The sequence below is a fragment of the Anopheles aquasalis genome, chromosome Y, assembly GCF_943734665.1.
Source record: "Anopheles aquasalis chromosome Y, idAnoAquaMG_Q_19, whole genome shotgun sequence".
Lineage (NCBI taxonomy): Eukaryota > Metazoa > Arthropoda > Insecta > Diptera > Culicidae > Anopheles > Anopheles aquasalis.
Window position 1 is genome coordinate 3,808,127 of NC_064879.1, and position 27,330 is coordinate 3,835,456.

The window sequence follows — 27,330 nt, forward strand, 5'->3', positions numbered from 1 at the left end:
TGCGCAAATGTGTTTCTCTTGAATTTCTGGTCTTCATTTTTAAATCTGTTCTGCATTTGTCCTTTTGCTTCTGCCTCGTTTCCGAAATGATCAATTAGAATGTTTACGATGTTACTGTACACGCTCATTGGCCACCAGATCCCCTTTTTGACCATTTGCAGTTGGCCAAAAATTTCCCACAGAATACGCTGTTTATATCGCTTCCTAGCAAATGCAACATGCGCTGCCGGACAGTTGCATTATCCTGCGCTAAGAAGCCATCTAAGCGCAGCGCACCTTCTAGGGTGGCCACCGGCAAAAAGTTTATGAAACCACAGCTTAAGGAAAACGCAATAAGGACGCCTTAAGGACGCAAGGAAAAGGCAATAAGGGAAAACGGGCTCCTCGTCGATAACAAATAGATGGAAAAAAAATGGAAAATATGGAGAATAGAATGGAAAACATGAAAAACAACAATGATCCGGAGGTATGCTCTTGATCTTACGTGTGTTGCTAAGATAAACTGCACGTGTTGAGGCAATAAATGGTCAGAATTGTATAAAAATAAAATAAAAAAAAAGATAGATGAGTGGGAAGAACTCATCGATCTGATGGCCTTCTTAGATCATGGCACCGTTCTGGAAGGTATTCGTTCTCCGGATGGTCCACAGCCTGGTCCGTCCAGAGCACTCTCCGCTGTGGATGGTTTTCGTGCTCCGTCACCGGATGAGCAAGAGCCAGCTGAAGCAGCACCGTTGCTTCTCTTCTACATCGAACCCACGTGTATCGATGGGGCGAGTACTGGTACGGAGGAATCGGCAAGTAGGATTAATTATGATCCTCGTTATACAGGGATACTGACATGGGCTACCTTTTCGAAACACTGTAACTTTGGTTGTTTGACATTATTGTGTGTTAATTTGAAAGACAAAATTGTTTTCAAATAATCAATGTTTCGCAGTATCGGGCACTTCCGCGGTTCCAATTGCAAATTGTTGTTGACGGGAAATCGAGTAGAAATCGGGTCCGAGCCGGAGCTACCGATGGAGCAGGAGCGAGAGGTTAGAGGATCAGAAGATGTGCAAGCGCTACTGGTTGTTATTAATGGATTAAGGGCTGATTTGAAGCGTCAGCACCGCATGGATAGAATAAGGGAGGATCAAGCTAAGCAACTGGGAAAGCTCACTGAGTTGCTAGCAACACAGCAGCAGCAGCAACAGCAGCAGCACCAGAAGCAGCGAAAGCATCAACAGGTGGAAAAGCAGCAAGAAAAATCAAATTGTAGCAGCAAGTGCTTGCGATGCTTAGGAAGAAAATGATGCACGAGATGCAGTGTAAGGAATGGGGGAAACATTAGCGAAAGTACAGTGTGCAGGGACTGAAGATGCCAAAACGATAATCGCCAGTGCAGCTTGCGCAACTTGCGCGAAAAAACGGTAGTTATGAGCGAGATGGCTACAATTAGCATAGCTCATATTGATATATGTTGGCTGATGCTGAGCTAGTTGGCAAAATGGTAGAAGAGCGGATCAAGGAGATGATACTTCTTCCCACAATGACGCACTCTGCCTGTAATGGACTAATGAGAGCGCAATTCAGGATCCCACGCGGCAAGGTGTCAGAGTTGGTGCGCGAGAAGATTACAATTGGTCGCAGCATTAGTGTTGCCAAAGTGATTGACCCGCTGTCAAAGAGAACAATGAATCAATGTAAGAAAAAAACCAATGTATTTAATTTATGACTCGAAGTTTTGCCTCATTACAGATTTTAGGACTTTACACCAAATACCACAAGATTGGGAAAATGTATAAAAATGTGTGTAACGCTACATTTGATAGACATTGGTAGTAGTTATAACAAGCGCAATAACACTTTTACAGAAAAACTATTACTTTGTTCACCAAAATGCATGTACCACGCGTTAGTTTAAAGCCATTTTTGTAGGTTTTCTAGTGTTTTAAAAAAAATTGACTCTATATTTCATTGTTTATCAAAAACAAACAAAATGAGTGGGTTTGTCGGCCTGTTTTCTCAATTAATTTCTCCAAACGGTTGCGAATTAAGAGAACAGCCTTCGGAAACGTTAGGAGTCCAACTTAGAAGACCAGAGTTTGGTGATAAACGATTTCAGCGATAATCGAAACGGCTGTCGCACGTACTTGCCGGCCGAGGTCAACCAGGATTGCATTGCACGAGTCACCGAAAAGCGAAAACCTGACGATGTACCACTACACCGGTTCCTTAACTGGTTCCGTTCTGATCGTTCCGGCGCGTAGATCAGTATCGTACCAGTGGATCCGTGTTCTGCAAGCTGTTGGCTATCCCGAAACGAAGCGAAAGTTGCGCTTTCTTTCCTTTGTTGGAATCGCTGTGCTAACATGCCAGGTAAGATGAGTAGATGGCTCAATGTAGATTAAGGGGGGGACTTCGGTATTAAAATTTTTATTTGTGACACATGTTTTTAACATTTTTCCCTGAATGCTGATCCTTTCAAGAGTATTGTGTAAAAGTTTTGGGTCAATCGAGGAAAAACTGATAAAGATACCGATTTTTTAAAATCCGCGTTTCATACCAGGCCTTGTGCGTTTCCAACGTTTTCAAAATCGGTGCCCATCCAGTACCGTAAAAACTAATGAACCGATTGCTTCGAAATTTTTAACACATTATCTGTACACTCTTTGTAAGGTAGTCCCGTCGAGATTTCATGAAAATTGTTGATACTTTTCTTTAAACAATTATGTAAAGCTCGTTCTTTCTGGCAGAATCGCAAAAAGCATCACTCACTCAAAAATCTGCCAAAAATCGACAAATAGGAATATCAACAAAAACTTGACGGGACTACCTAGATAAACTTATAATCTTTCAAACAAATATCGATTTGTATATTTCAGATGACCCGTCATGCCACTACGATGGGCACCGTAAAAAGTACCTTTGCGACGACACGACTGCCTAAATTTGATGGCATGGATTCATTTTTCAATGAATGTTGCTCAAAACAATACCAAATATTCTTCAAAAGTTGCAGATTATTATGTCATTTACTTGAAATAATACAGTTTAATGGTTACGTCACAAAAAATCGTTAAAAACGGGCATTTTTTTAGCCCGAAAATACCGAAGTCCCCCCTTAATGCGCCGGTCCTGATTTAATTCTGTCCTATTTCCTACGTTCTAGCTCCACGGGATTTCCACGAGAAGGACATGATTGTGACAGCGGTAGTGTAGGCTGCCACCGTTGACGGACAATGACCGGCCGATACGAATGACCACGGATACTCTCACCTGGACACGCTACACCGGTGGTACGGACCATCCAGTGCACTGCTCCCACTCTACCACCACTTATCTAACTATCTCGTTCTTACAGACCTACGCCTCCTTTATGGCGCCTCCATTTTCTAGCAACCAATCAGCGTCCACTTCCGGTCGAGCATGCGCGCACGCACGCACACGTGTTACGACACAGCGAACAGCGTCGTCCTGTATCGCCCATCCTGCCCACACTGTCCTGAAGACGACGGAGATCCTGTGCCGGCATGCCGGGGTTCGCCCGGATACCGGTTTCGAGTTTCCACGCGTAAGTGTTGCGGCTTTTCTACATCTTTCCTCGAGCGCTCCTTTTTCGCTGCTAGCTCTGGGCACTGAGCCATGGCACAAGCGTGATCCAAACGGTAAACAATCGGCCCGCGTCCGTGACACTTCGATTGAGTGAACGGGCACGATCGAGCTATTAAACCCCCCGTTCTTCGCTTCGGGCATCATCACCGGAGCAGCGGAAACAACAACAACAACCACAACCGAGTGCAGCTGTCCAACGAAAATGCGGAATCTGGGGCCGGGTTGTCTGGAGTAGGTTCTCGTTTGCTGCGTTCGTTAATCAGCGTTGCATTGTACCGCAGACCACCGGTGCTGGAAATATTCTCGTGCATGCATGCTGGCTGATTGTTTTGACGTGCACAAAGTGCAGCAGAAAAGGGTTCTATTATAGGGTTCTACTATATTACTACTCGCTCTTGCTCTTTTGAGCAATATACCACGGTAGAGCTACTTTTACACACAACCAGCAGCAGTATCTAGCTAGATGAGCGAGAACCGTGTCCAATATATTCTCATGCAAATCCAATCATTTATACTTTCTTAACGGGTGAACCTTTTTCTATCATCAGAGTGTCTTTTTAAAGAGAAACTTATGCTAATCAATTATAAAATACGTTTCGGAATTAGCCCTCCTCCTACCCTTTTTTACGAGCAGCGATTGACGCTTCGAAAGTCCAACGCACGTGGCACGTGGCACGACTTTCATAGACATTTCCTGCCATGTTTTTGGGATCGTTGCTTCAAACTGAATAAAATAAGACAATTTTTGTTCGTTTAGGTTCGATAATTATACAAACAAACGATAAAGTCCAGTTGGTTACGATCTGGTGCACTGGGAGGCCATTCATTCTTCGCTAAAAATCTGGATAAATTGCACCCTGTACCACTTTTGAACCAAAATTGCTCCCCCAAGAGCGCTCCATCATGCTGGAAAACATAATTTCCATTCCCGTATAATCTTTCCAAGCTAGATTTCACCATTTTCTTCATGAGATATCTTTTATAATACGTTGAGTAATTTTTCCGCCTTTTTTAATAAAAAAAAAATAGGGGTAATTTGCAGTGCCGGCAAATATACCCCTAAACGATCACACTAGTCGCATTTTGAAAACCTGTGGATGTTTTTTTGGTTATCTGCTACATCTTTAATGTTTCTGGACCACAGTCTCTTGTTTTGGACATCACAACTTTGCTCCAGAGAAAATAGCTTTTCATCAGAGAACACACAGTCGGGCCCGAGCGTGCCGCGAGGCAAGAAGAGTTGCTGTTTCAATTGTTTCTTCGTTGGTTAGCTTCCGAAATTCCTTGAACTTTCAATTTTTCATAAGCATTACATTCTAGCTCCTATTTAAAAAAGTTACACGCAATTGATACCGAAACTTTCAAATCTGTAGCCATTTTTCGTATCGAACGTTGAGGATAACGTCGGATACGTTCCCGAACAGTCTTGATCACTTTTTCAGTACTAGCCAATCGCTTTCGCCCCGATTTTTGTTTTGTAATTTAACGAGAAACTCTCAAACTATCTTTTAAGGGGGGACTTCGGTATTTTCGGGCCAAAAAAAGGCCCGTTTTTGACGATTTTTTGTGACGTAACCATTCAACTTTATTTATGCAAATAAATGACATATTAATCTACATCTTTTGAAGAATATTTGGTATTGTTTTGAGCAACATTCATTGACCAATTAATCCGTGGCATCAAATTTTGGGAGGCGTGTCACCGCAAAGGAACTTTTTACCGGTGCCCATCGTAGTGGCATGACGGCTTCTCTGAAACATACAAATCGATATTCGTTAGAAAGATGATAAGTTTATCTAGGTATTCTCGTCAAGTTTTTGTTGATATTCCTATTTTTCGATTTTTGGCAGATTTTTGAAGTTGAAAAAGTGATGCTTTTTGCGATTCTGCCATAAAAAACGAACTTTACAGAATTGTTTAAAAAAAAGTATAAACAATTTTAATAATCTCTTGACGGGGTTACCTGGCAAAAAGTGTGCAAATTATGTGTTAAAAATTTCAAATCTATCTGCCCAGCAGTTTTTACGGTACGATGGACACCGACTTTAAAAACGTTGGTTTTGGGAAGCGCACTTCAAAGTAGCGGGCTGCATGGAGCCTTGTATGAAACGCGGATTTTCAAAACTCTGTATCTTTGTCAGTTTTTCTTCGATTGATTTAAAACTTTTACACAATACTCTTGAAAGGATCAGCTTTCAGGGAAAAATGTTAAAAACATGTGTCACAAATAAAAAGTAAATACCGAAGTCCCCCCTTAATGATTCGATATACGAAATCACGCTTGATTCCAAGATGCTTCAAGGTTTTGAAAATAGGGCTTGAACGTTCCCTATCCAACATCGTTTTTTATAACACAGACTGCGTAATTGTTTCATGGTTAGTAAAATTAGAGCCCCAACATAAAACAGACCAATTCAACTGCCAAAATGTTAAGTAAACACTACAATTTGAGAAAACAATATTGATACTTCAATAAGGTGTAGTGAACATACCGAAATCGTCCAACAAAAAAGTGTATGACAATATGTTGGACACGGTGTAAATGAATTCAATGCCGCACCACTTCATTCCACCGGTTGCTCCTTTGTTTGTGCACCATTTTGCCGCCTCGCTAGCCGCTGGCTCGCGGTATAAAGCAATCAACACCGCCAAATGGCCAACAAGATGGAAGACGGGTTCGGGCCGTAAGCAAATTTTGTTGAAGCGTTCCCGTTCCCGTTTCTCGCCTCGTTCTTAGGGACGTGCGGATGAATTATTTATCAACTTCCGAAGGGCTACCTCGCCACTCTGCATCGGGAGATGCAGGCGTTCCTGCCGATGTCGTTTACCTGCGCTTACCTGTGTGGCCAAGAGGCAAGTCCGCTGTCGGATGTTCGGCATTGTCTGACGTCACGTCCGGATCCGGGTGTTCGTCCGGGAACATGCCCGCCCGTTGTGTGTCACGTTCTCGTGTGTGTGTATTTGTGTGACCCCTTTGGTAGTAACCTTCGGGCGAGTCGTTGACGTGACGTTCCGACGCTCCCTGGCCAGCGTTTGCTGGTCGCGTGGCCTCACACACCGTTTGTGGCTCGCTAACGAGACTAGTGAGGCGCGGCTGGACCACACCGCCGAGAAGTTAACGAGGAATCAAACGTACACCACGGGTTTCCTCATTATTGCGATCCTGCCGGGCGCGGGTTTGCCTGCGTCAGCACACAGCCTTGCGCCGCAAAATTCTCCACCTTCCAGAAAACGCTCGCTCTCGCTGGGCCTCTCGCGGCCTGGGAAAATGTCACGGAAATGTCACGCAAACGCAACGAAACGGCGCTCTCCGGCCGGCCGCTGCCGGAGACGCTCCGAACCGAAGAAGAACATTCTCATTAGTGCCTTTTTTTCCCCCCCCGAAGGTGCCTAGAGCGCGCGGGCACTGGTGGCACGTGGCGTCAGCAACCCGCAGGGCACAACACAGTCAGCAGATTGCGTGCCAAGGTGCGCATTTGCACTTGGCAAAAGGTTCGGCACACCGGGCGCCAGAACTGTCGACCTGCCGCACAGCCAGGATTCCGCCAGCGCTTTTCAATTGTTTCAGCCTTTGTCCGCTTTACAGCACCCCCTATCCACCGCCGTTTTTTCCCTGTGCTCCCTATTGTCTGCCAATTAACTTCCGAAATGCCGCACCGATGTTACCTAGGAGGAGGGGGCGTGGTGACGGTGACAGCAAAAACACTCGACGCGACCGTCGTCTCGGTGCGCTCTCCAATTAAAACAAACAAGCTCCTGTACAAGCGCTACGCGTGAGTGGTGATGCGCTCTCGCGTAGGAAAATCGATCGAGTGCACACCCGCGCCACCGCCGCCACCGCCGAGGCGCGGTGCATCTGCCAATCTTTGTCCCCCTTTTCTGTTTTTTAGTGTTGCGGCTGGTATCTCGACAGGCACCAGCATCCGGTACCGGTTTGGCGGTCGGTCGGTTGGTTGTTTTTGTTGTTAAAAGGGATTTCTACCTCCCCGAGGATCTCGTACGGTCTACCTCTCCGCCGCGTCACCAGTGGGAGTGTGCAATAATAGTATTACGATAATATTTTACTTCCGCCACGCCGGGGGGGGGAGGCGCTGCGTGCTTGCGTTTCTTAAGGACCGATCAACGGTTCGATTACCGGAACCATCAGCACAATGTAAACGTGACACGGTGCGGTGCGGTGCGGTGCAGGCATTGTTTCCGGTGTTGTTGCTGGCGCGTGTTCCGGCACGCCTTGCGGATCCTTTGGTACAGTGGTCGGCATAAGTAAAAGCCCACCTCTATGGTCTACCACGTTTTCACCACGTAAATTCGACATTTTCGGTCGCAAAGGTCATGTGATTTTTTTTTGCTAGAAGCTCGAACTTTCCTCTTTCCAAATCACTTACTTTGAGCTTGATAGGTTTGATAGTCTCTTTTTGAAAATTCTTTATGTGCGAAATGATTGTGACAAAAGTAAAAGCCCACTTTTGCAAAGGACTTAAATATTATTAGGACTCCGACAGAGCCCTGTGGTCACTGTGGTCGTTAATAGGACTTTTATTTACATCTGTTTTAATGTTTTACGTGCCCTCCACATGTTAAATCCACTTATCATAGCATCTCCAGTAGAAAGTCGATTGCGCGCGGGTTTTTGCACGTGGTATGGGTGTATCAACGTACAGCAGACCCTATGCTCATCAGAAAACTACTTGTTAATCATTGTTTGAACCAAGTACATCAACAGATATTAGCGGAAAAATTATCATCAATCGGAGGGCAGTTCATGGCATGCTAATTAATCACCAATGTCCTAGATCAGTAGTTTACAGATTCAATTTCGAACGCTCTAGGAAAACGGATGATTGAAAAAATGTTAAAAAAAACTCCAGAGATTAAGAAATCATCGAAACTAATTATCTGTTCAATCATAGCATCCCTTTCGCTGTCAATTTTGGAGCGAAGTATGCCTCGGAAGATCAGCTCCAGTTGAGTGCAGGAATGGATATGCTAAAAGACTTCCGTTTAATCCAAAACTGAGCTGAATCGTTTTAATTTCACCCGGACATATGTATTCATGCTTAAAGATTTTTTTTTTATAAATTCCCGTTATAAACGATGTTTCTATTAAAAACTATTATTTTACGAGGCAATACAATGAGAATAATACCCAACATAACTGAAACCATGTGAAAAACATGTCAAAATAGTTACAAATGAAAATCCGTGGTATGAGTGGCCCCATATGAATTGATAAACATGTTTCCTTGCCGGTGGGCTTTTACTTTTGTCACATTCGTGATTGACCATCTCGCAATTAAAGAATTTTCAAAAAGAGACTATCAAACCTATCAAGCTCAAAGCAAGTGATTTAGAAAGAGGAAAGCTAGAGCTTTTAGGCAAAAAATCACAAGGCCTTTGCGACCGAAAATGTCGAATTTACGTGGCGAAAACGTGATGGACCATAGAGGTGGGCTTTTACTTATGCCGACCACTGTATGTTTATTGAAATATTAATCGTCACCAGGCTCGTCACCAGGACGACAAAGAGAAAGAGCGTGAGGACTGACGTGATGGGTAGAATGCCACATCCCCCGGGCCACGACCCGGATAACGGGAACAAAGTGTTTCTCCTTCCCATCCCTTCTTCTCCACCCCTTCTCTTTCTCACTAGGATCTTCTGCTAAGGCCACCAAAGGCACGTAGCAGTAGCGCGGCGTGCCTTATCGCTCTCGCTTGCTCAGGCTGCTGCCGCTCAATGCACCCCCGCCTCGCACGGAAGATCCAGGGGGTTGTAATCCACTGAAGGGTGGCGACATCGCATCGACATGCGGTCCTACTGTAGCTGTGTACCACTACTGTTTAGAACGTTTTGTTTTTCCACTTCCATAGCCTTCCCTCCCTCTGTCTCTCTCTCTGTGCACGTTTCAATGACGTAACGACGTGCCGAGTGATGGGTGTGTATGTGTTGAGTGGTGAACTAAACTGTGCTGGGCTACTTATTGCTTTGATTGATTGAATACTCAACGATGCAGACACTACTTCTTCGAAAACTGAAGTTGCAATAACATGCTTCGGTTAAAGCGTTCGGTTACTTTGAATCCTTGCGGAGCAGAGAGCAGCAGAGAACGCCTTTCTCAACACGCATACACACGTTCACATCATCAGGGCGCGGAATTAATTTTTGGCAAAGCAAAAATCATTGGTTTTCAAAACCATAAGAATAATTACACGAAGCAAAACAGTGGCCATCGCTGGCCACTGCTTTTTCCTTTATTTTTAGGCAATTTTCGTATTCCATGGCGAAGAAACTCCTCATCTTTTGAAGCATTTTTGACAACTAACCGCTTTTCGGTACTACCATAAAGAGGGAGATGTTGTGCAGCCAAACATTTTTTTTTTCAAATACCCAAACAATCAGTATTCAGAGAGAAGCAATGCTGGGTGTATGCAGCGGGGCGGGTCGGCGTCCCATTCGAAATTTTGTAAAATAATTTTTGAACCGGCTTGACAGCGTGTGGACGAGCGGAATCATGTTAAAACAAAAAACAGTTTATCTTGTCGGCAAAACGCGTTTTTGGGGCCGCTTTCCAGTCAGAGCTTCCGTTAAACGGGAGGGCTTCGGTTTTTAATTTTTTTTGTGTGTGACACATGTTTTTAACATTTTCCCTCAATGCTGTTCCTTTCAAGAGTATTGTGTAAAAGTTTTGGATCAATCGAGGCAAAACTGACAAAGATACAGATTTTTGAAAATCCACGTTTCATACAAGGCAGACTTTGAAGAGCGTTTCCCAAAAAGCATTGTTTTCACAGTTGGTGCTCATCCAGTACCGTAAAAACTACTGGGTCGATCGATTCGAAATTTTTAACACGTAATCTGTACACTTTTTGCCAGCTAGCCCCGTCAAGATTTCATGAAAATTGTTGATACCTTTTTTTAAACAAATCGCCAAAAATCGTGTTTTTAGGAAATATGAAAAAAGCAACACTTTTTCATCTTCAAAAATCTGGCAAAAATCGAAAAATAGGCAATTCAACAAAAACTCGACGGGACTACCTAGATAAACCTATAATCTTTCTAAAGAGTATCGATTTGTATATTTCAGATGACCCGTCATGTAGCTACGATGAACACCGTAAAAAGTACCTTTGCAACGACACGCTTACCAAAATTTAATGCCACGGATTAATTTGTCAATGAATGTTGCTCAAAACAATATCAAATATTCTTCAAAAGTTGTAGATTAATATGCCGCTTACTTGAAAAAATAAAGATGAACAGTTACGTCACAAAAAATCCTCAAAAACCCCCCCCCTTAAGTATCGTAAACATATTTTGCAACAAATCGACACGGCTGCTTTTTCAACTCTGAGCCTGTGATGCGTACTGATTTTTTTATACTGTGACACATGATACCTCAAGTTGCGACTTCCTTGTTGCTTTTGTTTGCCTATTGATCGATGTTTTCTTTTTAACACAATGGAAAGATAAGGAAAGGAATGTTACAAAAAGGAAAGGAAAACAATTAATAAAACACTGGAGCTAACGCCGCTAGAAGAGCTGCAATTGAGTCTGGCTCCGATTCTGCTACTGAAGAGTAGACAAATAAGGTCCATTTGAGGCTGGGTTCCCGCTCCGGGAAAACTACTACTCCCGCACAACGGCCTACTACTGCCCGGTTCCCGCTTGACGAATGCATGCATCGCATGGCCATCGCATGGCGAGCTATGATTTTATAGCAAACGCCAGACCGCGACCGCCAGGATTCGGATTTTTTGTTTTATGGCATAGCACGAGTCAGGGCGGAGCTATCGAGTGGAAAATGCCGCGCGGTGATTTCCCGAATTTTCACACTCAACAATAATAAGTAGCGAGGGGATTATGAGGCGCTGATGTTGTTTTGATTGGCCAGAATCTTGGAGTGCAAAGAAGGAGAGGTGGAGGGGGGTAGGGAGGGGGGATAAAATCGTTGGGATGTGCTACGGTTACATAAACACGGCGCACGAATACTGCTTCAATCACGCTCGGCGCTCCCTGCTCGACATCCGCAAACCTTTCTATCGGTTCACACGCTCTCCCTTCCCCTCTCTCTCTCTTTCTCTCTCTCTCTCTCTCTCTCTCTCTCTCTCTCTCTCTCTCTCTCTGTCTCTCACGATATTCCAGACCCGGGTAGGATCGTGCCTAAAGTGCGTTTTGGCTCCAGCAAGGGAGAGATTGGTCGATCCGGAACCAGCACGGATCCACTCCGCACGCAACATAGTCGACACTTTCCAGCCCTTCAAACAAACGAGGAAAGGAAGGAACGATGGAGAAGAGAAGGAAGAGATGTGTGTGCTTTATGCTGCAACCAAAGCGCCCCATTAAAAATCCATCCCGATAACTGCCGCACGGAGAACGAGCACGTTTGGAGCCGTCTGTACGCTCGACGACGACGACGACGACGACGACAATGATGAGGTTTCGTTTTCCAATTTACTGCCTCCAAAGCACACATTCCTACCCGCGGAGACTGCTCCTTTTTTTCTCAAGACAGAGAAAATTTGTTGCTTCTCGCGCCGCTGCGTGTTAATGCGTGTCGAATTTCCTTCGGGACCATCGCGACGGACCATCGCCGGCACCGTGGCCCACCATTTGGCGACAGTGACGAACTGAGCATACTTCGCACGCGCCACATTTGTTGTTGCAATTGAGACATTGCAACACTCACAGCACAGCAAAAATTATTTTTATTTATTTTTTTTTAATATTTGGCCGAATGAAATGAAACACATCTCATAAGCCAGAAATATGCTGGAAACACCTAGAAAACGGTGTCATTTACTAGATATTTTATCTGGTTTAATAATTAGCGATTAAATTATTGAGCCACGTTGCGTAATGAACTTTACGCACTTTTGGTTTAATGCGGGCACACCATTTGCTGCACAGTTGTGGAAGAATTCTGATTGGCCCATTTCTTTTCCAACCATTTGTACATTACAACTGGATTTTTAATCATTTTACACTTTTGCTGAAGCAAACAATAGCCCAACATAATGGACAAAACTGTGGGCAATTTGCCTAGTCGGGCCAGAACTTCACGGGACCTTTGTGAGACCTAATAAAAGGTAGAACGATCTTTTCCAGCCATTCTTCTTCGTACAAAATGGCCGTTCATGGACCCTGCCGGCCGTCCGTGAACACTTTCGTTTTCACGAATCTAAACTTTTCACGTTTCGTGAACTAAAACCTTCCTTGCGTATTCCCTCGGTGGAACTATTTGGCTTTTTTCTGGCTTGATATCGTCTTAAACCATCCCACAAAAATATTTGTCGTACTCTGATTGCACCTGTCGTAAGTTTTTCTTTGCCAAATTACACCTACAGAGATGCCAGGACCGTTGAAAACTGGTTGAGTAAGGGGTGGCTTCGGTAATTTCTTACCAAAAACAAGGATCATTTTTGACGATTTTTTGTGACGTAACCATTTAAGTTTATTCCTTCAAATGAATGGCATAATAAACTACATCTTTTGAAGAATATTTGGCTCTCTTTAGGGGATGATTTATCAAAAACTTCATCCATGGCACCACATTTAGACAGTCGTGTCTTCGAAAAGATACTTTTTACGGTGCTCATCGTAGCTGTGTGATGGGTCATCAGAAAAATACAAATCGATACTCGTTTGAAAGATTATAAGTTTATCTAGGTAGCCCCGTCGAGGTTTTGTTGAATTTTCTATTTTTCGATTTTTGGCAGATTTTTTAAGTGATGCTTTTTGTCATTTTGCCGAAAAACACGATTTTTGGCGATTTGTTTAAAAAAAAGTATCAACAATTTTCATGAAATCTTGACCGGGCTAGCTGACAAAGAGTGTACAGATTATGTGTAAAAAGTTTCAAATCGATCGGTCAGGTAATTTTTACGGTACTGGATGGGCACCGACTTTGAAAACGTTGGAAACGCGCAAGGCGCTCCACAGAGAATCCACAGGGTAGCAAAGCGACCCATCCACAGAGTAGCAAAGCGACCATTAGGGGCACTACCGTGAGTAGCAGAATGTGCGGCCAAATATTAAGGTGTTCCACGCTTTCGAAGGAAATTACTCATAAAAGAGAGTGAGTGCGCTGGCAAAAGGCTTTTTAACAAACTGTTTGTTTAGTTTCACTTCACAGCCGCCTATTTTCTCACAAAGAGAGAGAGAGCTGGTCACGTGCAAGTGTCAAAGATTGTGCGAAACCTCTTTCCCGGACCCCCCCAAATCGGTCACCCCCCCCCCCAAAATCGGCTCGTTTAGTGCTGGTGGTTAAACGTTGAAAAAAAGAAAGAAGGAAAACTGGTGGTTCAATTGTCACGACGACGCTTCGCTTCGCGTTCGACGGTTCGCTTCAAGTTATGTGACGCATCGTTTCCGGCGCACCCACACCCGCAAGGTCCCGGGCCCCACCCGGGCAACTGGCCGCACGGTCCGCAGAGCTTCGGATTACATTGCCCGCCGCCGCCGCTGCCGCCGCCGCCGCTGCTCTTCCCCCGGGGTCCCGCGAGCCCAGTCTGTCGCTTTTCCCTTTTGTTTTATCCTTTTGGTCGCACGATGGGCCGGAGAGGGTGATGAAGATGCTAGAATGAGAACGAAACGAGAGAGAGAGAGAGAGAGAGAGAGAGAATGAGAGCGAACGAGTGCAGCTCCGATTGGATCGTTTGCATCCTTTGCACAAGCCGCCACCGACACGTCCTTTGCCGCCAGCACCTCTCTCTCTCTCTCTCTCTCTCTCTCTCTCTCTCTCTCTCTCTCTTTCATACGCCCGCTTCATTGTAACCGCGAGTGCAAGCGAGACAGCAGAACGGAAGTGGGACGTTCGCCAAACAATGTCACGCTCGATTGAGTTCGGGTTTTTGGTCTAGCTGGCTGGCTGGCTGGCTGGCTGGCAGTCTTCGGGTGGGTTGGATGCTGCGGGACACGCACATACACCAGCACACACAGGCACAGGCACACAACAGAGCGAAACGGTTTCGTCACGCATCGCATCGGGAGTCGCGGGATCTGCCGTGCCCCGGCAGGCCCCGGATCACCGCCAGACGATCGGCAACGCTACAGTGGAACAGGACACCGAGAAACCCGGCCACCCTCGGACGGGAATCCTCGGGGACGGTTGTCGACGACTGCGACCGAGAGGATCTTGGACTGTGCAAGGACGCACTTTGCCGTCGCCGCGCCAACGAGATCGTGAGTGGTTTGTGTGTGCGTGTGTCTGTGTGTGTAAGTGACTCCAAAGCTGTGAAAAGTGGGTGGTGAGCGAGGATCTTCGATCAACAAGCAATCTCGTACCAAACTCCCCCCCCCCCCCCCCTCTGGAGAGGCCAATCAACTCATCCGATCGGTCAGGATCGCCGCGGGAAGGCTGCGGCGGTGGTAAGCAGGTAAGGCCCAGCAGCCGTTAACCTGCCCCGGAGGCGGATACACCCACACACTCCGGTGCGTAATTCCGGGACAGTAAATTGGGTCGATCGGGCCCGCGCTGAGTGCGCACTCCCTTTTTCTTATGCTAATCAGGTCACAGGGCCCTGAAATTGTCAGATCGGTGCACCCGTGTGCGTGTGTGTGTGCCGGGGAGACTCCCGGGATTGCCAGGGGCCATCGGTTTTTTTTTTTCATTTCTTTTTTTATGATCTAAAATTTCATTTGCATCCTTCCGTGACATCCCGCGGGATTGACATCCTCCCGGCTTGCTGAACGCTTGAACGGAACGTTGATGGCCACACCGGGCCACACCTGGTTCACCATTTTCCCCAAAGACTAAACTAAAATACCGCCAGCCCGCCAAAGAAAACGGTCGCGAACGGTCAAATGGTGGGGTTTTTGTTTTTTCTTTCTTTTCTTCGTTGTTGTTGTTTTCGAGCGAATTCTCCGCCTCCCTCTGCACCCTTTCCTCCCAGTCGGTGCACCGGGGCCCTTGGCCTTCCTTGGGCGACACTGTGGCGAGCTGATGTGTTACAAGCGACGTCCGCGAACTGACCGAGCACTTGCTGCTGTTGCTTTGTATTGTGCTGGCGAGGGGAAGGGAAGGGAGGTCGGTGGTTGTGCCTTTTGTGCCGCGCAGTGCTACGAGTGCAAGTTGCTCTCTCAGCTTATCTCATTATCGATATTGGTTCCGGCGGACGTTCCAAGTTAGCGACGCTCGCCTACCTAAACCCTAAGAACCCCTACGAGGAACGGAGGGGGGGGGGGGGGAACGGGTCGAGAGGTCGACCATAAATCATGGCCAGTAAATGACCGGCGAACCGGGTTTTTGGGGGCGTACGTGACGGAACGCTGCTTATTAGTTGCCGCGGCCGCGTGGAACAAAAGGGCGTGAAGTGCGGCGGGTGGCTGGTGATCATAAAATCGGCGACCGGATTGCGTTGCTTTGCTTTGTGGACGTGCTTCGAGAGTGTCGCAGCAGAGGAGGAACATGGGGAGGGGGGCACTCGCCAGCAGCAGCAGCAGCAGCAGCCCGCATCGGGCCCACCACCTCGCCCGGGCCGCATCTCATTTGCATCTCTCGATTCTCGATCCAATCGATACTCGACGGGGATTTGAGCACCGGAACCATGGAACCACGGGGCCACTGGCGTATCCGGTTATCCGATCGGCCCGCATCGCGTGGCCCTCTCGGGATGGCCCGTCTTTTCGCTACCTCCGTTTCTTCACCACAATGGGCACACGGCCAGGGCCGCGCGCTGGCTGGGGGCCCCCCGAAATCCCTGCTGCTGGGTTGCAAAAAAGTTGCCTGAAAAATCAAACATTTTAGAAACGAGGGGGGGAAAACATGTATTTTCGTCATGTTTGTTGGTGTTCAGCCTGTGTGTTTATTTTAATCAGAAATCATTTCCAACTGACAATCTTCCTTCGGAATATCATTAATTGACATTTTTTTTGGGATGCTTTAGGCATTGAAGGCCGCAACAATCAATTATGTTGCCAAAATAAGTTGTGAAAGTAACGTCCTGTTCTACTATATCGCAACTGAAAATTAATTCCCCTTTCTGGGTCTCCCAGTTTGCAAGGACACCGCATGAGCGCCACGTTTTTGCATAGTTGCCCACGCAAAATCCTAGCGAAAACGATTCATTAACTTAAGGGGCACTTCGGTGTTTAATTTTGTTTTGTGGCCCATATTTTTTACATTTTTCCCTGAATGCTGATCCTTTCAAGAACAGCGTGTAATTTTTTTGGATCAATCGAAGCAAAACTGATCAAGTTATAGATTTTTGAAAATCCGCGTTTCATACAAGGCTCCATGCGTTTCCAACGTTTTCAAAGTCGGTGCCCATCCAGTACCGTAAAAACTACCGGACCGATCGATTCGAAACTTTTTACACATAATCTGTACACTCTTTGCCAGCTGGCCCCGTCAAGATTTCATGAAAATTGTTGATACTTGTTTTTAAACAAATCTTTAAAATTCGTATTTTTAGGAGAAATGGCAAAAAGCATCACTTTTTCAACTTTAAAAATCTGCCAAAAATTGGAAAATCAACAAACCTCGACGGGGCTACCTAGATAAACTTATCATCTTTCAAACGAGTATCGATTTGTATTTTTCTGATGATCCGTCACGCAGCTACGAAGGGCACCGTAAAAAGTATCTTTTCGAAGACACGACTGCCTAAATTTGATGCCATGGTTGTAGTTTTTATTAAATCTTCCCCAAAATAGATCCATATATTCTTCAAAAGATATAGTTTAATATGCCATTCACTTGAAAAAATCAAGTTGATTGCTTACGTCACAAAAAATCGTCAAAAATGATCCGTTTTTTAGCCAGCAACTTACCGAAATTTAAATTTAACTCCAATGCACCAGTAGAATCTCCCGTTACTAGCAAGACTCGCCATGGTATGTCAGGAGGTTGAGCTCAATCGTGCATTGTTTAGTTCAACAGTAGTTCTCGGATATTTGGTTGATATCATAACATTTTTCTCTCCCATGGACTGTTGAGTGGTCTCTGTTTTATGAAAAGATGTACAATTTTGATAGTCCTGATGATTGTCACTGGCAACTGCGGTGCGATGTACGCAAAGAACAGAAAGTTCACTCCTCTCATGTTTTCAGACGAGAATCTCTAACGGGTTGGCTGGTATTTTATAAAGTGAGCAGCTAAATTTAACACCTACGTTTTCTAAGATGATCTGAGATACATTAGAAACAATTTGCACAAGTCTATTTGGTACGTTTTCGCTTGGAAGATACGCTAGAAAGTTGATTGGTATATCTTTAGGATACTTTTTTGTCTTTCAACTTTTTGCTTTGTTTTGTACATATTTTAGATCTTTTGCTATTGTAATGCTGAATCTATAACGTTTCGTTTTCGGATCTTTGAGCAACATTGTGCTTAGTTTTGTTGTAGCGGCCTCGTTACACGTTGCAAAAAAACGTGGGGGCCCATTTGACAAAAGGCTAAAGATGGCCCTGCACTGGCAACAAACCAATGGAGCTGATTCGTTGCGCTGCGACTGTGACTGTACTCAAGCCACCAACCACCAACCAACCATCATGATCATCACACAGTCATCGGAAGGTCGTCGGAACGAAGGACCGAGGTTCGAGGTTTGTTTGGGATACCGCCACGACCTCGACCACGACGGCTGCCGAGATTGGCCCTCGCACAGCAAGCAAATTTCCCGCAACCAAGCCCAACCAGGAACCTTCGGAACCGTTAACGCCCGTAAAGGGCAAAAACAATTATATGAAAAAAAAAAAGAAACAAAAATGGCGAGCCCGGTCAACAGGTGAGGTGGTTTGGTGGCGACGAGTGGCGTAGAGGAGAACGATCGGTAGTGGCACTAAGCGCCGTGACACTTGCGCCCGCACCCGACCGTGTGGTTTCTTTTTTTTCTTTTTGTTTAACAACAACAACACCAACATAAAATAACATAAACATGCGGTACGCCGTGTGCGCGGTTGCCATCGCTACCGGTGCTACGAGAGGAGCGGAGGGGGGATGTCTCAGTCGAAAGCTAGATCGTTTTACGTCCCACCCCCCCGGCGATTCCCGATGTCAATAAGGCCGTAAAATCCGTGCCAGTTTAGGATACCGGAGAAAAGTCCGTACCGTACCGGTCCTGGCGCTCTCGATCGCACTCTCTCCTTCACTCTCTCTCTCTCTCTCTCTCCCTCTGCGTTCTCTGTCTCGGTAGACCAAACATCAGTGGCTGGGGCGGGGAAAGAGGGGGGGCCCGATGAGGTCATTCCCTTGGATGGGTAAAAAGGGGTACACTTTTTTCGTTTTTTTTTTTTTTTTTATTCTCTTCAAACTGTTGATGACACAGCGCCATGTACTAGACTAACAGACGAACGCGCACACCCATACCAAATAACGTGCAGTGCCACTGTGCCACTGCTCGGAGTTGCCGCGAGATCGCGAACCAGCCAGCCAGCTCGGGTCGGGTGACAGTGTTCCCTGAGTGGATCGCCGTGCCAGATCGCCAGATACGCCATACGGGCCCGGGAGGCGCGCTAGCCACACTCTTAGTCCCGCTATAGAACACACTAGGCCGTCGGTGCCGCGTGATGGCCGTCGTGGTAGTGTAGCAGTACTAGGAACCAGACTTCTGTGTGTTTTGTGCCCCCCGTGTGTGTATCCTGCATCCAAAATGCCAAAAAGTGAGTGTCAGCGAAAGTGGCGGCTCCCTAAGCGTAGCGTCCTAGGATCCTGCGGGCTACCGTCGATCGGTCAGGACCTGGTGTTGGTGTTTAGGAGTGGTCAGGCTGGGTTTGTCCTGATTTCTTGATGTGGCTGTTTTTGTCCTGTGTTTTTTTTATTTCTTTCCTCACGAGATCCGCCATTAAATTCCCCTTCCGGTCAGTGTTCCGTGTCGAGCGAAAAGAACGATCCAGGTCTTGCTTTGGAAGCAAAACCGCTCGTTTGATGGCAAGCAGGTTCAGTTCCGGCCCTGCTCTTTGTCTCAGTCTCGTGGGCTAGTGAAGCATTCGCTTTGTCTTTCTCGCACTCTTGTAATTGTACGAGGCAGTTCCGTGGATGCCGTTCCAACAAAACACCTAAAACAACAGCTGTCTGACAATGTGCGTTGTCCGTTGCTAATCTGCTATGCTTTCCCCCTCCGCAAACCTCCCACTTCCCCGTCACAGGCCCAACGTCCCGGTGTGCGATGAAGGAGAAAAGCAAGAACGCGGCCCGGTCCCGGCGCGAGAAGGAGAACGCCGAGTTCCTGGAGCTGGCGAAGCTGTTGCCACTGCCGAGCGCGATCACGTCCCAGCTCGACAAGGCCTCGATCATACGGCTCACCACGTCCTACCTGAAGATGCGCCAGGTGTTCCCGGAGGGGCTCGGTGACGCCTGGGGCTCCCAGCACATCCCGAACAATCCGCGCGATCTCGCAATCAAGGAGCTCGGTTCGCACCTGCTGCAGACGCTCGATGGGTTCATCTTTGTCGTCGCACCGGACGGCAAGATCATGTACATCTCGGAGACGGCCTCGGTGCACCTGGGCCTGAGCCAGGTCGAGCTGACCGGCAACTCGATCTACGAGTACATCCACAACTACGACCAGGACGAGATGACGTCGGTGCTGTCGCTCCAGCCGAACATGTTCGTACAGCCGCCGCCCCCGGCTGCGGCGGCTGCTGCTGCTGCTGCTGCTGCTGCTGCTGCTGCTGCTGCTGCTGCCTCTGTGGCGACTGCGGCGGGCCCGGCAACAGGTGTTGCGGTCGCTTCCGACCCCTTGCTAGCCGCTGAATCGCCCATCTCACCCTTCGCCAATCTGCTACACCCGGGGGCGGCCGAATCGCCACCGCAAGCCGCCATGGCGGCTCCCGGTTCCACCTCCTCGTCGATGGCCGCCCCCCTGGGCGGTACACCGGTTCCACCGTCATCCATCAACTCACCAACCGATCTGCATTCTACCATGCCGCACCATCAACAGCAGCAGCAGCACCACCACCACCACCCCCATCATTTGACCGATAATGGCCTCTCACCGCTAGGGACTGGCTCGTACGCGGCCACACCGGCGGCTACGGGCGGCTACGGCGGAGGGCAGCCACAACAACAGCAGCAGCAGCAGCAGCCGCCCCATCATCATCATCATCACAATCACGGTCACTACTACCACCATCCGCATCACCATCACAGCTTCAGCCAGCACCAGCACTCGCAGACGATCGAGATCGAGCGGACGTTCTTCCTGCGCATGAAGTGCGTCCTGGCCAAGCGGAACGCGGGCCTCACGACCAGCGGCTACAAGGTACGTCTGGCCGACTGGCCCCCCTCCCCACGTTCCTTCCTCCACCAACACCACCTGTTTTTTGTTTTTTTGTTCCTCCGTGTAGGTGATCCACTGCTCGGGCTACCTGAAGGCCCGCATCTATCCGGGCGATGCGACGTACGGTGATGGTCACAGCTGCATCCAGAACTTGGGCCTGGTGGCCGTCGGCCACTCGCTGCCACCGTCGGCCATCACCGAGATCAAACTGTACCAGAACATGTTCATGTTTCGCGCCAGCATGGACCTGAAGCTTATCTTTCTCGATGCCAAGTAAGTGTGTGCCAGGTGGTGGTGGTGAGTTAGTGAGTGTGTTGTGGCAATGTTGGTAGGAAATCGGTCAGAGCGGACAACGGACACACCTCGGTTCTGTGCATTCTGTGTACTGCCGTTTTGGGCTCTTAAGGGGGGACTTTGGTAGTTAATTTTTTTTTGTGACACATGTTCTTAACATCTTTCCCTGAAAGCTGATCCTTTCAAGAGTATTGTGTAAAAGTTTTGGATGAATCGAGGCAAAACTGACCGAGTTACAGATTTTTGAAAATCCGCGTTTCATACAAGGCTCCATGCGTTTCCAACATTTTCAAAGTCGGTGCCCATCCAGTACCGTAAAAACTACTGGGCCGATCGTTTTGAAATTTTTTACACATCATTTGTACACTTTTTGCCAGGTAACCCCGTCGAGATATCATTAAAACTGTTTATACTTTTTTTAAAACAAATCTGTAAAGTTCGTTTTTTATGGCAGAATCGCCAAAAGCATCACTTTTTTAACTTCAAAAACCTGCCAAAAATCGAAAAATTAGAATATCAACAAAATCACTCCGGGGCTACCTAGATAAACTTATGATCTTTCTAACGAATATCGATTTGTATTTTTCTAATGACCCGTCACGCAGCTACGATGGGCACCGTAAAAAGTACCTTTGCGACGACACGCCTACCAAAATTTGATGCCACGGATTAAGTTTTCAATGAATGTTGCTCAAAACAGTACCAAATATTCTTCAAAAGTTGTAGATTATTATGTCATTCACTTGAAAAAAATACAGTTGAATGGTTACGTCACAAAAAAAAATCGTCAAAAGCGGGCCTGTTTTTTTGGCCCGAAAATACTGAATTCCCTCCTTAACCTTTTTCTCTCTTTGTTTCGTTCTCTCTCCCGCTCTCTTCGATCACCTCGGTGTTACCTTGCCCCAAAAAGGGTGGCCCAGCTAACCGGATATGAACCGCAGGACCTCATCGAGAAGACCCTCTACCAGTACGTCCACTCGGCCGACATCCTGCATATGCGCTACTCACACCAAATACGTAAGTCGCCAGCCATCTCGCGTAACAACAACGCGCGCTTTTGCCACGCTACTACCTCACTCACTGTCCATCTTCCCTCCCCCAACCCCCTCAATCATTTTTTTCGTCCCGTGAAAATAACGAAACAAAAACACAACAAACCGAACGAATGAACGACCGAATCCTGCTGCTGCTGCTGTTGCTGCTGATGTACAGTGATGTACAAGGGCCAGGTTACGACAAAGTACTACCGCTTCCTCACCAAGGGTGGTGGCTGGACGTGGGTGCAGTCGTACGCGACCGTCGTCCATAATACGCGCTCCTCCCGCCCTCACTGCATCGTCAGCGTCAACTACGTGCTGAGGTAAGTGTTTTACACCGCCGCCCCCCCCCCCCCCGCATCCCACCCCTTCTACGGATCAATTTCCGAAATCGAATCGGCCAGCCAGCCAGCCAGCCAGCTAGCGATGCTAGAGGTTTGGCTGGCTGCGTATTTACATTGATTGATTTTCACACCAGACAAAAAAAAAATAACCTAATCCGGAGGGGTGACAGAACATAGCAGAGAGGGTGGGTAACGAGGGCTGCCACTGATTTGTTTTTCTTCTCCTCCCTTTTCCCCCCACACAGCAATCAAGAGGCACAGGAGCTGCTGCTGAACGAGGTACAGCAACCGTCGGGTGGTTTGACGTTGTCGGCGACGGCGCCAGCAACGGTGGCTGCTACCAGCGCCAAGCCGGAGGTGGTGGTGGTGGAACTGAGCAACGGCGCTGGGAACAGCAGCAGCAGCGGCAGCGGCAGCACCAACGGTGCCTGCAATCCGGACCGGACTGGTGAGCCGGCCGCGGCAATAGCAGCATCGATGACGTCAGCCAACAGTGGGCTGACAGCGGGTGTTCCGACGCACATGTCACCGATTGGTGGTACGATAGCGACGCGTGGCACATCCGGTGGCACCGTAGGCGGAGGAATGCCGAATAATCAGCTCCAGCCGGTTCCACCTCAGGCCGCCAACCCGTACGGATCGCTGCTGCTGTCAAAGGACCTGCAGTTGCAGCAACATCACCATCAACAACATCATCATCAACAGCTGCATCATCATCAGCAGCAGCAGCAACAGCAGCAGCAGCAGCAGCAACAACAGCAACACCATCATCACCAACAGTCGAGCTACATTCAGCTGGGGCCGCTCGGCGATGAGGATGCCAGCATGGGCCAGGTACCGGTGGGTCCGTCCGCCTGTCTCGTCGTCACGCACCCCCAGCATGAGCAGTTACCGTCGGGCCTGTCCTGCCACGAGGACTACGAGCTGCAGCTGCAGCAGTACGGTGGGGCACACCAGGCGACAGCAACGGACGGGAGCAACGATCCCTCCAGCTACTGCATGAACCTGCATGGCGGCCCCGGTAATCATCATCATCATCATCATCATCAGCAGATGCATCAGCTGGGCAGTGGAACGGGGTCAACGTCGACGGCTGAAACCGGCGACACGGCCTTCCTGGAGCCGTACTACGACCAGTTCTACGGTGGTTACGATTCGCGCCAGGATCCGCTCGGTTTACGACCGTTCTCGGCTAGCTCGAACAGCTGCAGCAGCTCCGAGGGCGACGGCTCACTCGGCCCTTCGGTTCACCACCAACAGCAGCAGCAGCAGCAGCAGCAGCAGCAGCATCATCAGCAGCCGCCTAGCTACGGTACCATCGTTGGTGGGCGCTGTTCCCAGCCGCTCCAGCCTTCTCTGCACACCGCCGACACCGCACTCGACTACGGCGAGCTGTTGGAGAGCGAGGGCGATCACTTTAGCACACCGGGGGATTCCCAACACCACCACCACCAGCAACAGCAGCACCACCACCATCATCAGCAGCAGCAGCAACAACAAACACACCAGCATCAGCAGCATCAGCAACATCTTCATGGCCTGCAGCACACCAACGATGGTCCGACGGTTCCGGCCGCCTACCTCGCCTACGAGACGGCCGGAACCGAGGCGCTTGATGGTGGCGTACCCTGCACCGGCACTACCTCCTCCTCCTCCTCCTCCTCCTCGTCTTCGTCCTCTTCCTCTTCCACATCGTCGCGCTTCGACACCGCGGTGCTAAACCAACACCCGCTGCCACCGTTCGAGCCGGCAGACGTGAAGGGGACCGGTGGCAACGAGCTGGCAGCCACGGGCTGCCACGGGGAACACGGGCCGGTTCCCACCGATGGCACCGTTGCTCCTCGTAACTGCGATGGCACGGATGCCGCTGATGGTGGGATTGCAAATGAGAACATCATCAACAACAACCTTGGTGGAGGTGGCCTCAACCTTCACCATAATAATAACAACAATCACAGCAAAATTAACAACAACATCAACAACAACAACAACGCCGGCAGCAAGGGCTACAACATTCCTGTCGATGCTAGCGGCACGGTACAGCAGCAGCAGCAGCAGCAGCAGCAGCAGCAGCAACATTTCGGGGCCACCACAGCGTACGGTCCGCACTACACCAGCGTCATTGTCGAGTCGTCCTCGTCGGTGACCTCGGTTACGCCGTCGTCGAGCGGATCGATGCCGACGAGCGACTTTGTTCCTCGCTGTACGTAAGGACCCGTACCGGCACTTCAATCAACTCTCGCTTCGAGGGTTTTTATCGACGAGCTTAGCGAGCTTATTCCTGCGAGCGAGCGAGCGAAGGGGCCGCGAATGGCTGGAACGGTGGGCAAAAGAAAACCTGAAAGAAGGAACCAAAAACCAAATGGGCCACCACAGGATTAGCGGGCCCGAACAAATCCGGAGGGGGGGAGGGGCGTTATTCGGTAATAGGCATAATGGCATCCTACTTGCCACCGATTAGCATAACATTAGGTTATTGTATGTGGTACGCGCCCTGCCCCGCCTGTTTCGTCAACCCACAAATCGAGCTCGCTAATTAATCGGAGAGGATGGCGCTTCGATTGGAGTTGGCACCCGGATTTACGCCGCCGCCGCCGCCGTTTCATTTATCACAGTTTGATGTTTTATTTCGCAAGGCAATGGGGTGGGGATGGGGGCGCGGGCTCACGCTGCCACTACCACTCTCGGCTGGGTGATTCGGTTCGGAAACTCGATACTCCCAACGTACTTTAGCACTTACTTGGGCAATATGCTGCTGTGTAATGGATACGGCACTGTTTATCTTAGTTGTAGTGTTTTTAAGCTAATTGCTTCGCCCAAATTCGGCACTTCGGGTGCTCCTCAAATAGTGCTTAAGGAAGGCTTTGAAGGCTCGCTGTTCGCTGTTCGCATGCTCGTGAGTTCCATTTGAGGCTAGGATCAGCCAATTGCCAGCCTTTTTAATTCCGTGTACCGTTAGAGTAAGGGAGTTCTGTGAGGCTTCCAATATGAAGCGACCCCGGACGTGTGCCGTTGATCACTTTTAAAGCATCTGGTGACAGGAATCATATCTGCGGCAGCCACCGTGAGTGCAACTCTTGCCCCCTGTGATGACTGTTTCGTGCGTGATTTCGTCGTGTTTAGCGGAACAGAGTCGCGCACCTGCATGTCGATAACCACCACGCGCTTTTCCACGATTGGCACTTACGAACATCCGTGTTATTTGCATTTTTTTATATCTTATTCCAAAGTACCAGTTAATTCCTTACAATTAGTTGATATATGTATATGCATAGTTTATTTTTAAATGAAATACAAGCATTGCTTATTTATCCATAAAGCGTGTGTGGGCCATGGCGCTCGATTTTATTCATCAACGGTTTTGATGCAGCAATGGCGTTGAATTGGCGTCTTATTTACGATCAATAACGTCTGTTGGCAGCATTGGCATAATCATAAATATTCCATTAAACAGAAGGTCACAGCCGCCTCAGGCGCAGTTGGTGTGGTCCGAAATAATCAGATAAAGGGTACCAATATCGAAAAAAAAATTGATTTAAAATAAGCGGAAATAAAACAAAAATTAGTAAAGCTGTAGATCCGCCCCAAGGATGATGCTGTCTTAGTTCTTTTTTTTTCATACCGCATCTTTCAAGCATAAAATAAGCTGTTAAGGAAGGGGAATGGGGGGGGGGGGGGTGAATTTGTACATTAAAGTTTTGGTTAAAATTTTAAAAATGTTTCCCAGCCCTCTCCCTCCTTCCTCGATCGTTATTGCAGGAGTCAACAAGTCATCAAGTCAACACGATCGTTATTGCAGGAGATTGAAAAAAAACCAATAGTGCCACAGCGATTTATTATACAGTAATATGATGTACAATGTTTTTGGTCATACCATCTTCGGCTAATACATACAAACTTGATGGTTTCCCGACACGGGAACATGCAACATACAACTGCCCATGTGAGAAACATGGCTTTCTTAAATTCAATCCACAAACAGATATAGTTTGCCCTTGGGACTTATTGATGGTCATGGCGAATGCAATTTTGATTGGAAATTGACCCCGTTTAAATTCAATTGGGAATTGTGTCGGGATTATTGGAATACGTGGCAATAGAACATTTTCTCCTTTGAATTTTCCAGATAATAATGCAGCTTCGATGATATTTTTCATCATTTTTTTCACCACCAACCAGGTCCCGTTACAAAGCCTTGGCGGGTTTAAACTTCTTAACAATATGTGATTAACCGGTGATCCTATCTTCAGTCTTAGCATGTGTGGTGGCATTCCCGACAAATTCAAGGAATTCAAAAATTCCACCGGATAATTTACGTTGCAATCGGTGTCTATAGATTTATAAGATATCACATTTCCGGGCAATGCCTCTTGTGTGGAAAAGTTTAAATCATCAACGTCTACATTTTTGGCTGCCAAAATTACCCTTTCTGCTAGCTATGCATGATTCAAGTAGTTAGTGATTAGATCGCAGAATACACTATCAATAAGAACCTTTTGAGAATCAACGATGATGCAGAAATCCGAAGGCAACTCAATGCAGCCACTATTTTGATTAATCCATCACAGATGGCTAGCAATTGCTTAGCAAATTTATCAGCTGAAGGGTCTCGTAGCATTTGAACGCGCATATTTACATTTAATGTAAGTTTTTCTACATGTTGCCACAGTGGAGATGATGTTAGACATGCTTCAATTTCACGAATGATGGACGGCACGGATTTGTGACATCTCCGCACGCGCATTTTCTCTATCTTGTTGTATTTGGTGCGGAGTTCTTATTTCTCTGCGCCTACGTTGAATTGTTGTTTCCCTAGCTCGACGGTCCAAATTGAACC

At 47.6% G+C, this 27,330-nt stretch overlaps 1 protein-coding gene across 2 annotated transcripts; it reads left to right on the forward strand.

Annotated features, from left to right (window-relative positions):
• Positions 1-14,568: 14,568 nt before the first annotated feature.
• On the forward strand, positions 14,569-25,784 carry LOC126579883 (protein single-minded-like). 2 transcript variants are annotated; one of them, XM_050243580.1, is made up of 6 exons: positions 14,569-14,974; positions 19,686-20,800; positions 20,886-21,091; positions 22,023-22,129; positions 22,325-22,472; positions 22,739-25,784. In XM_050243580.1, exons 2-6 carry the CDS (start codon positions 19,706-19,708, stop codon positions 24,702-24,704), a joined length of 3,522 nt encoding a protein of 1,173 aa, XP_050099537.1. In that variant the 5' UTR covers positions 14,569-14,974; positions 19,686-19,705; the 3' UTR covers positions 24,705-25,784. The 2 variants fall into 2 exon arrangements, with proteins under 2 accessions (XP_050099537.1, XP_050099536.1); XM_050243579.1 differs by lacking the exon at positions 14,569-14,974 and adding an exon at positions 19,004-19,199.
• Positions 25,785-27,330: the final 1,546 nt, after the last annotated feature.

Bases quoted from the DNA above. Each gene is read 5' to 3' on its own strand.
- LOC126579883 (XM_050243579.1), top strand. The intron at 20,801-20,885 runs GTACGTCTGGCC...TCCTCCGTGTAG, and splicing joins TCACGACCAGCGGCTACAAG to GTGATCCACTGCTCGGGCTA. The intron at 22,130-22,324 runs GTAAGTCGCCAG...GCTGATGTACAG, and splicing joins GCGCTACTCACACCAAATAC to TGATGTACAAGGGCCAGGTT.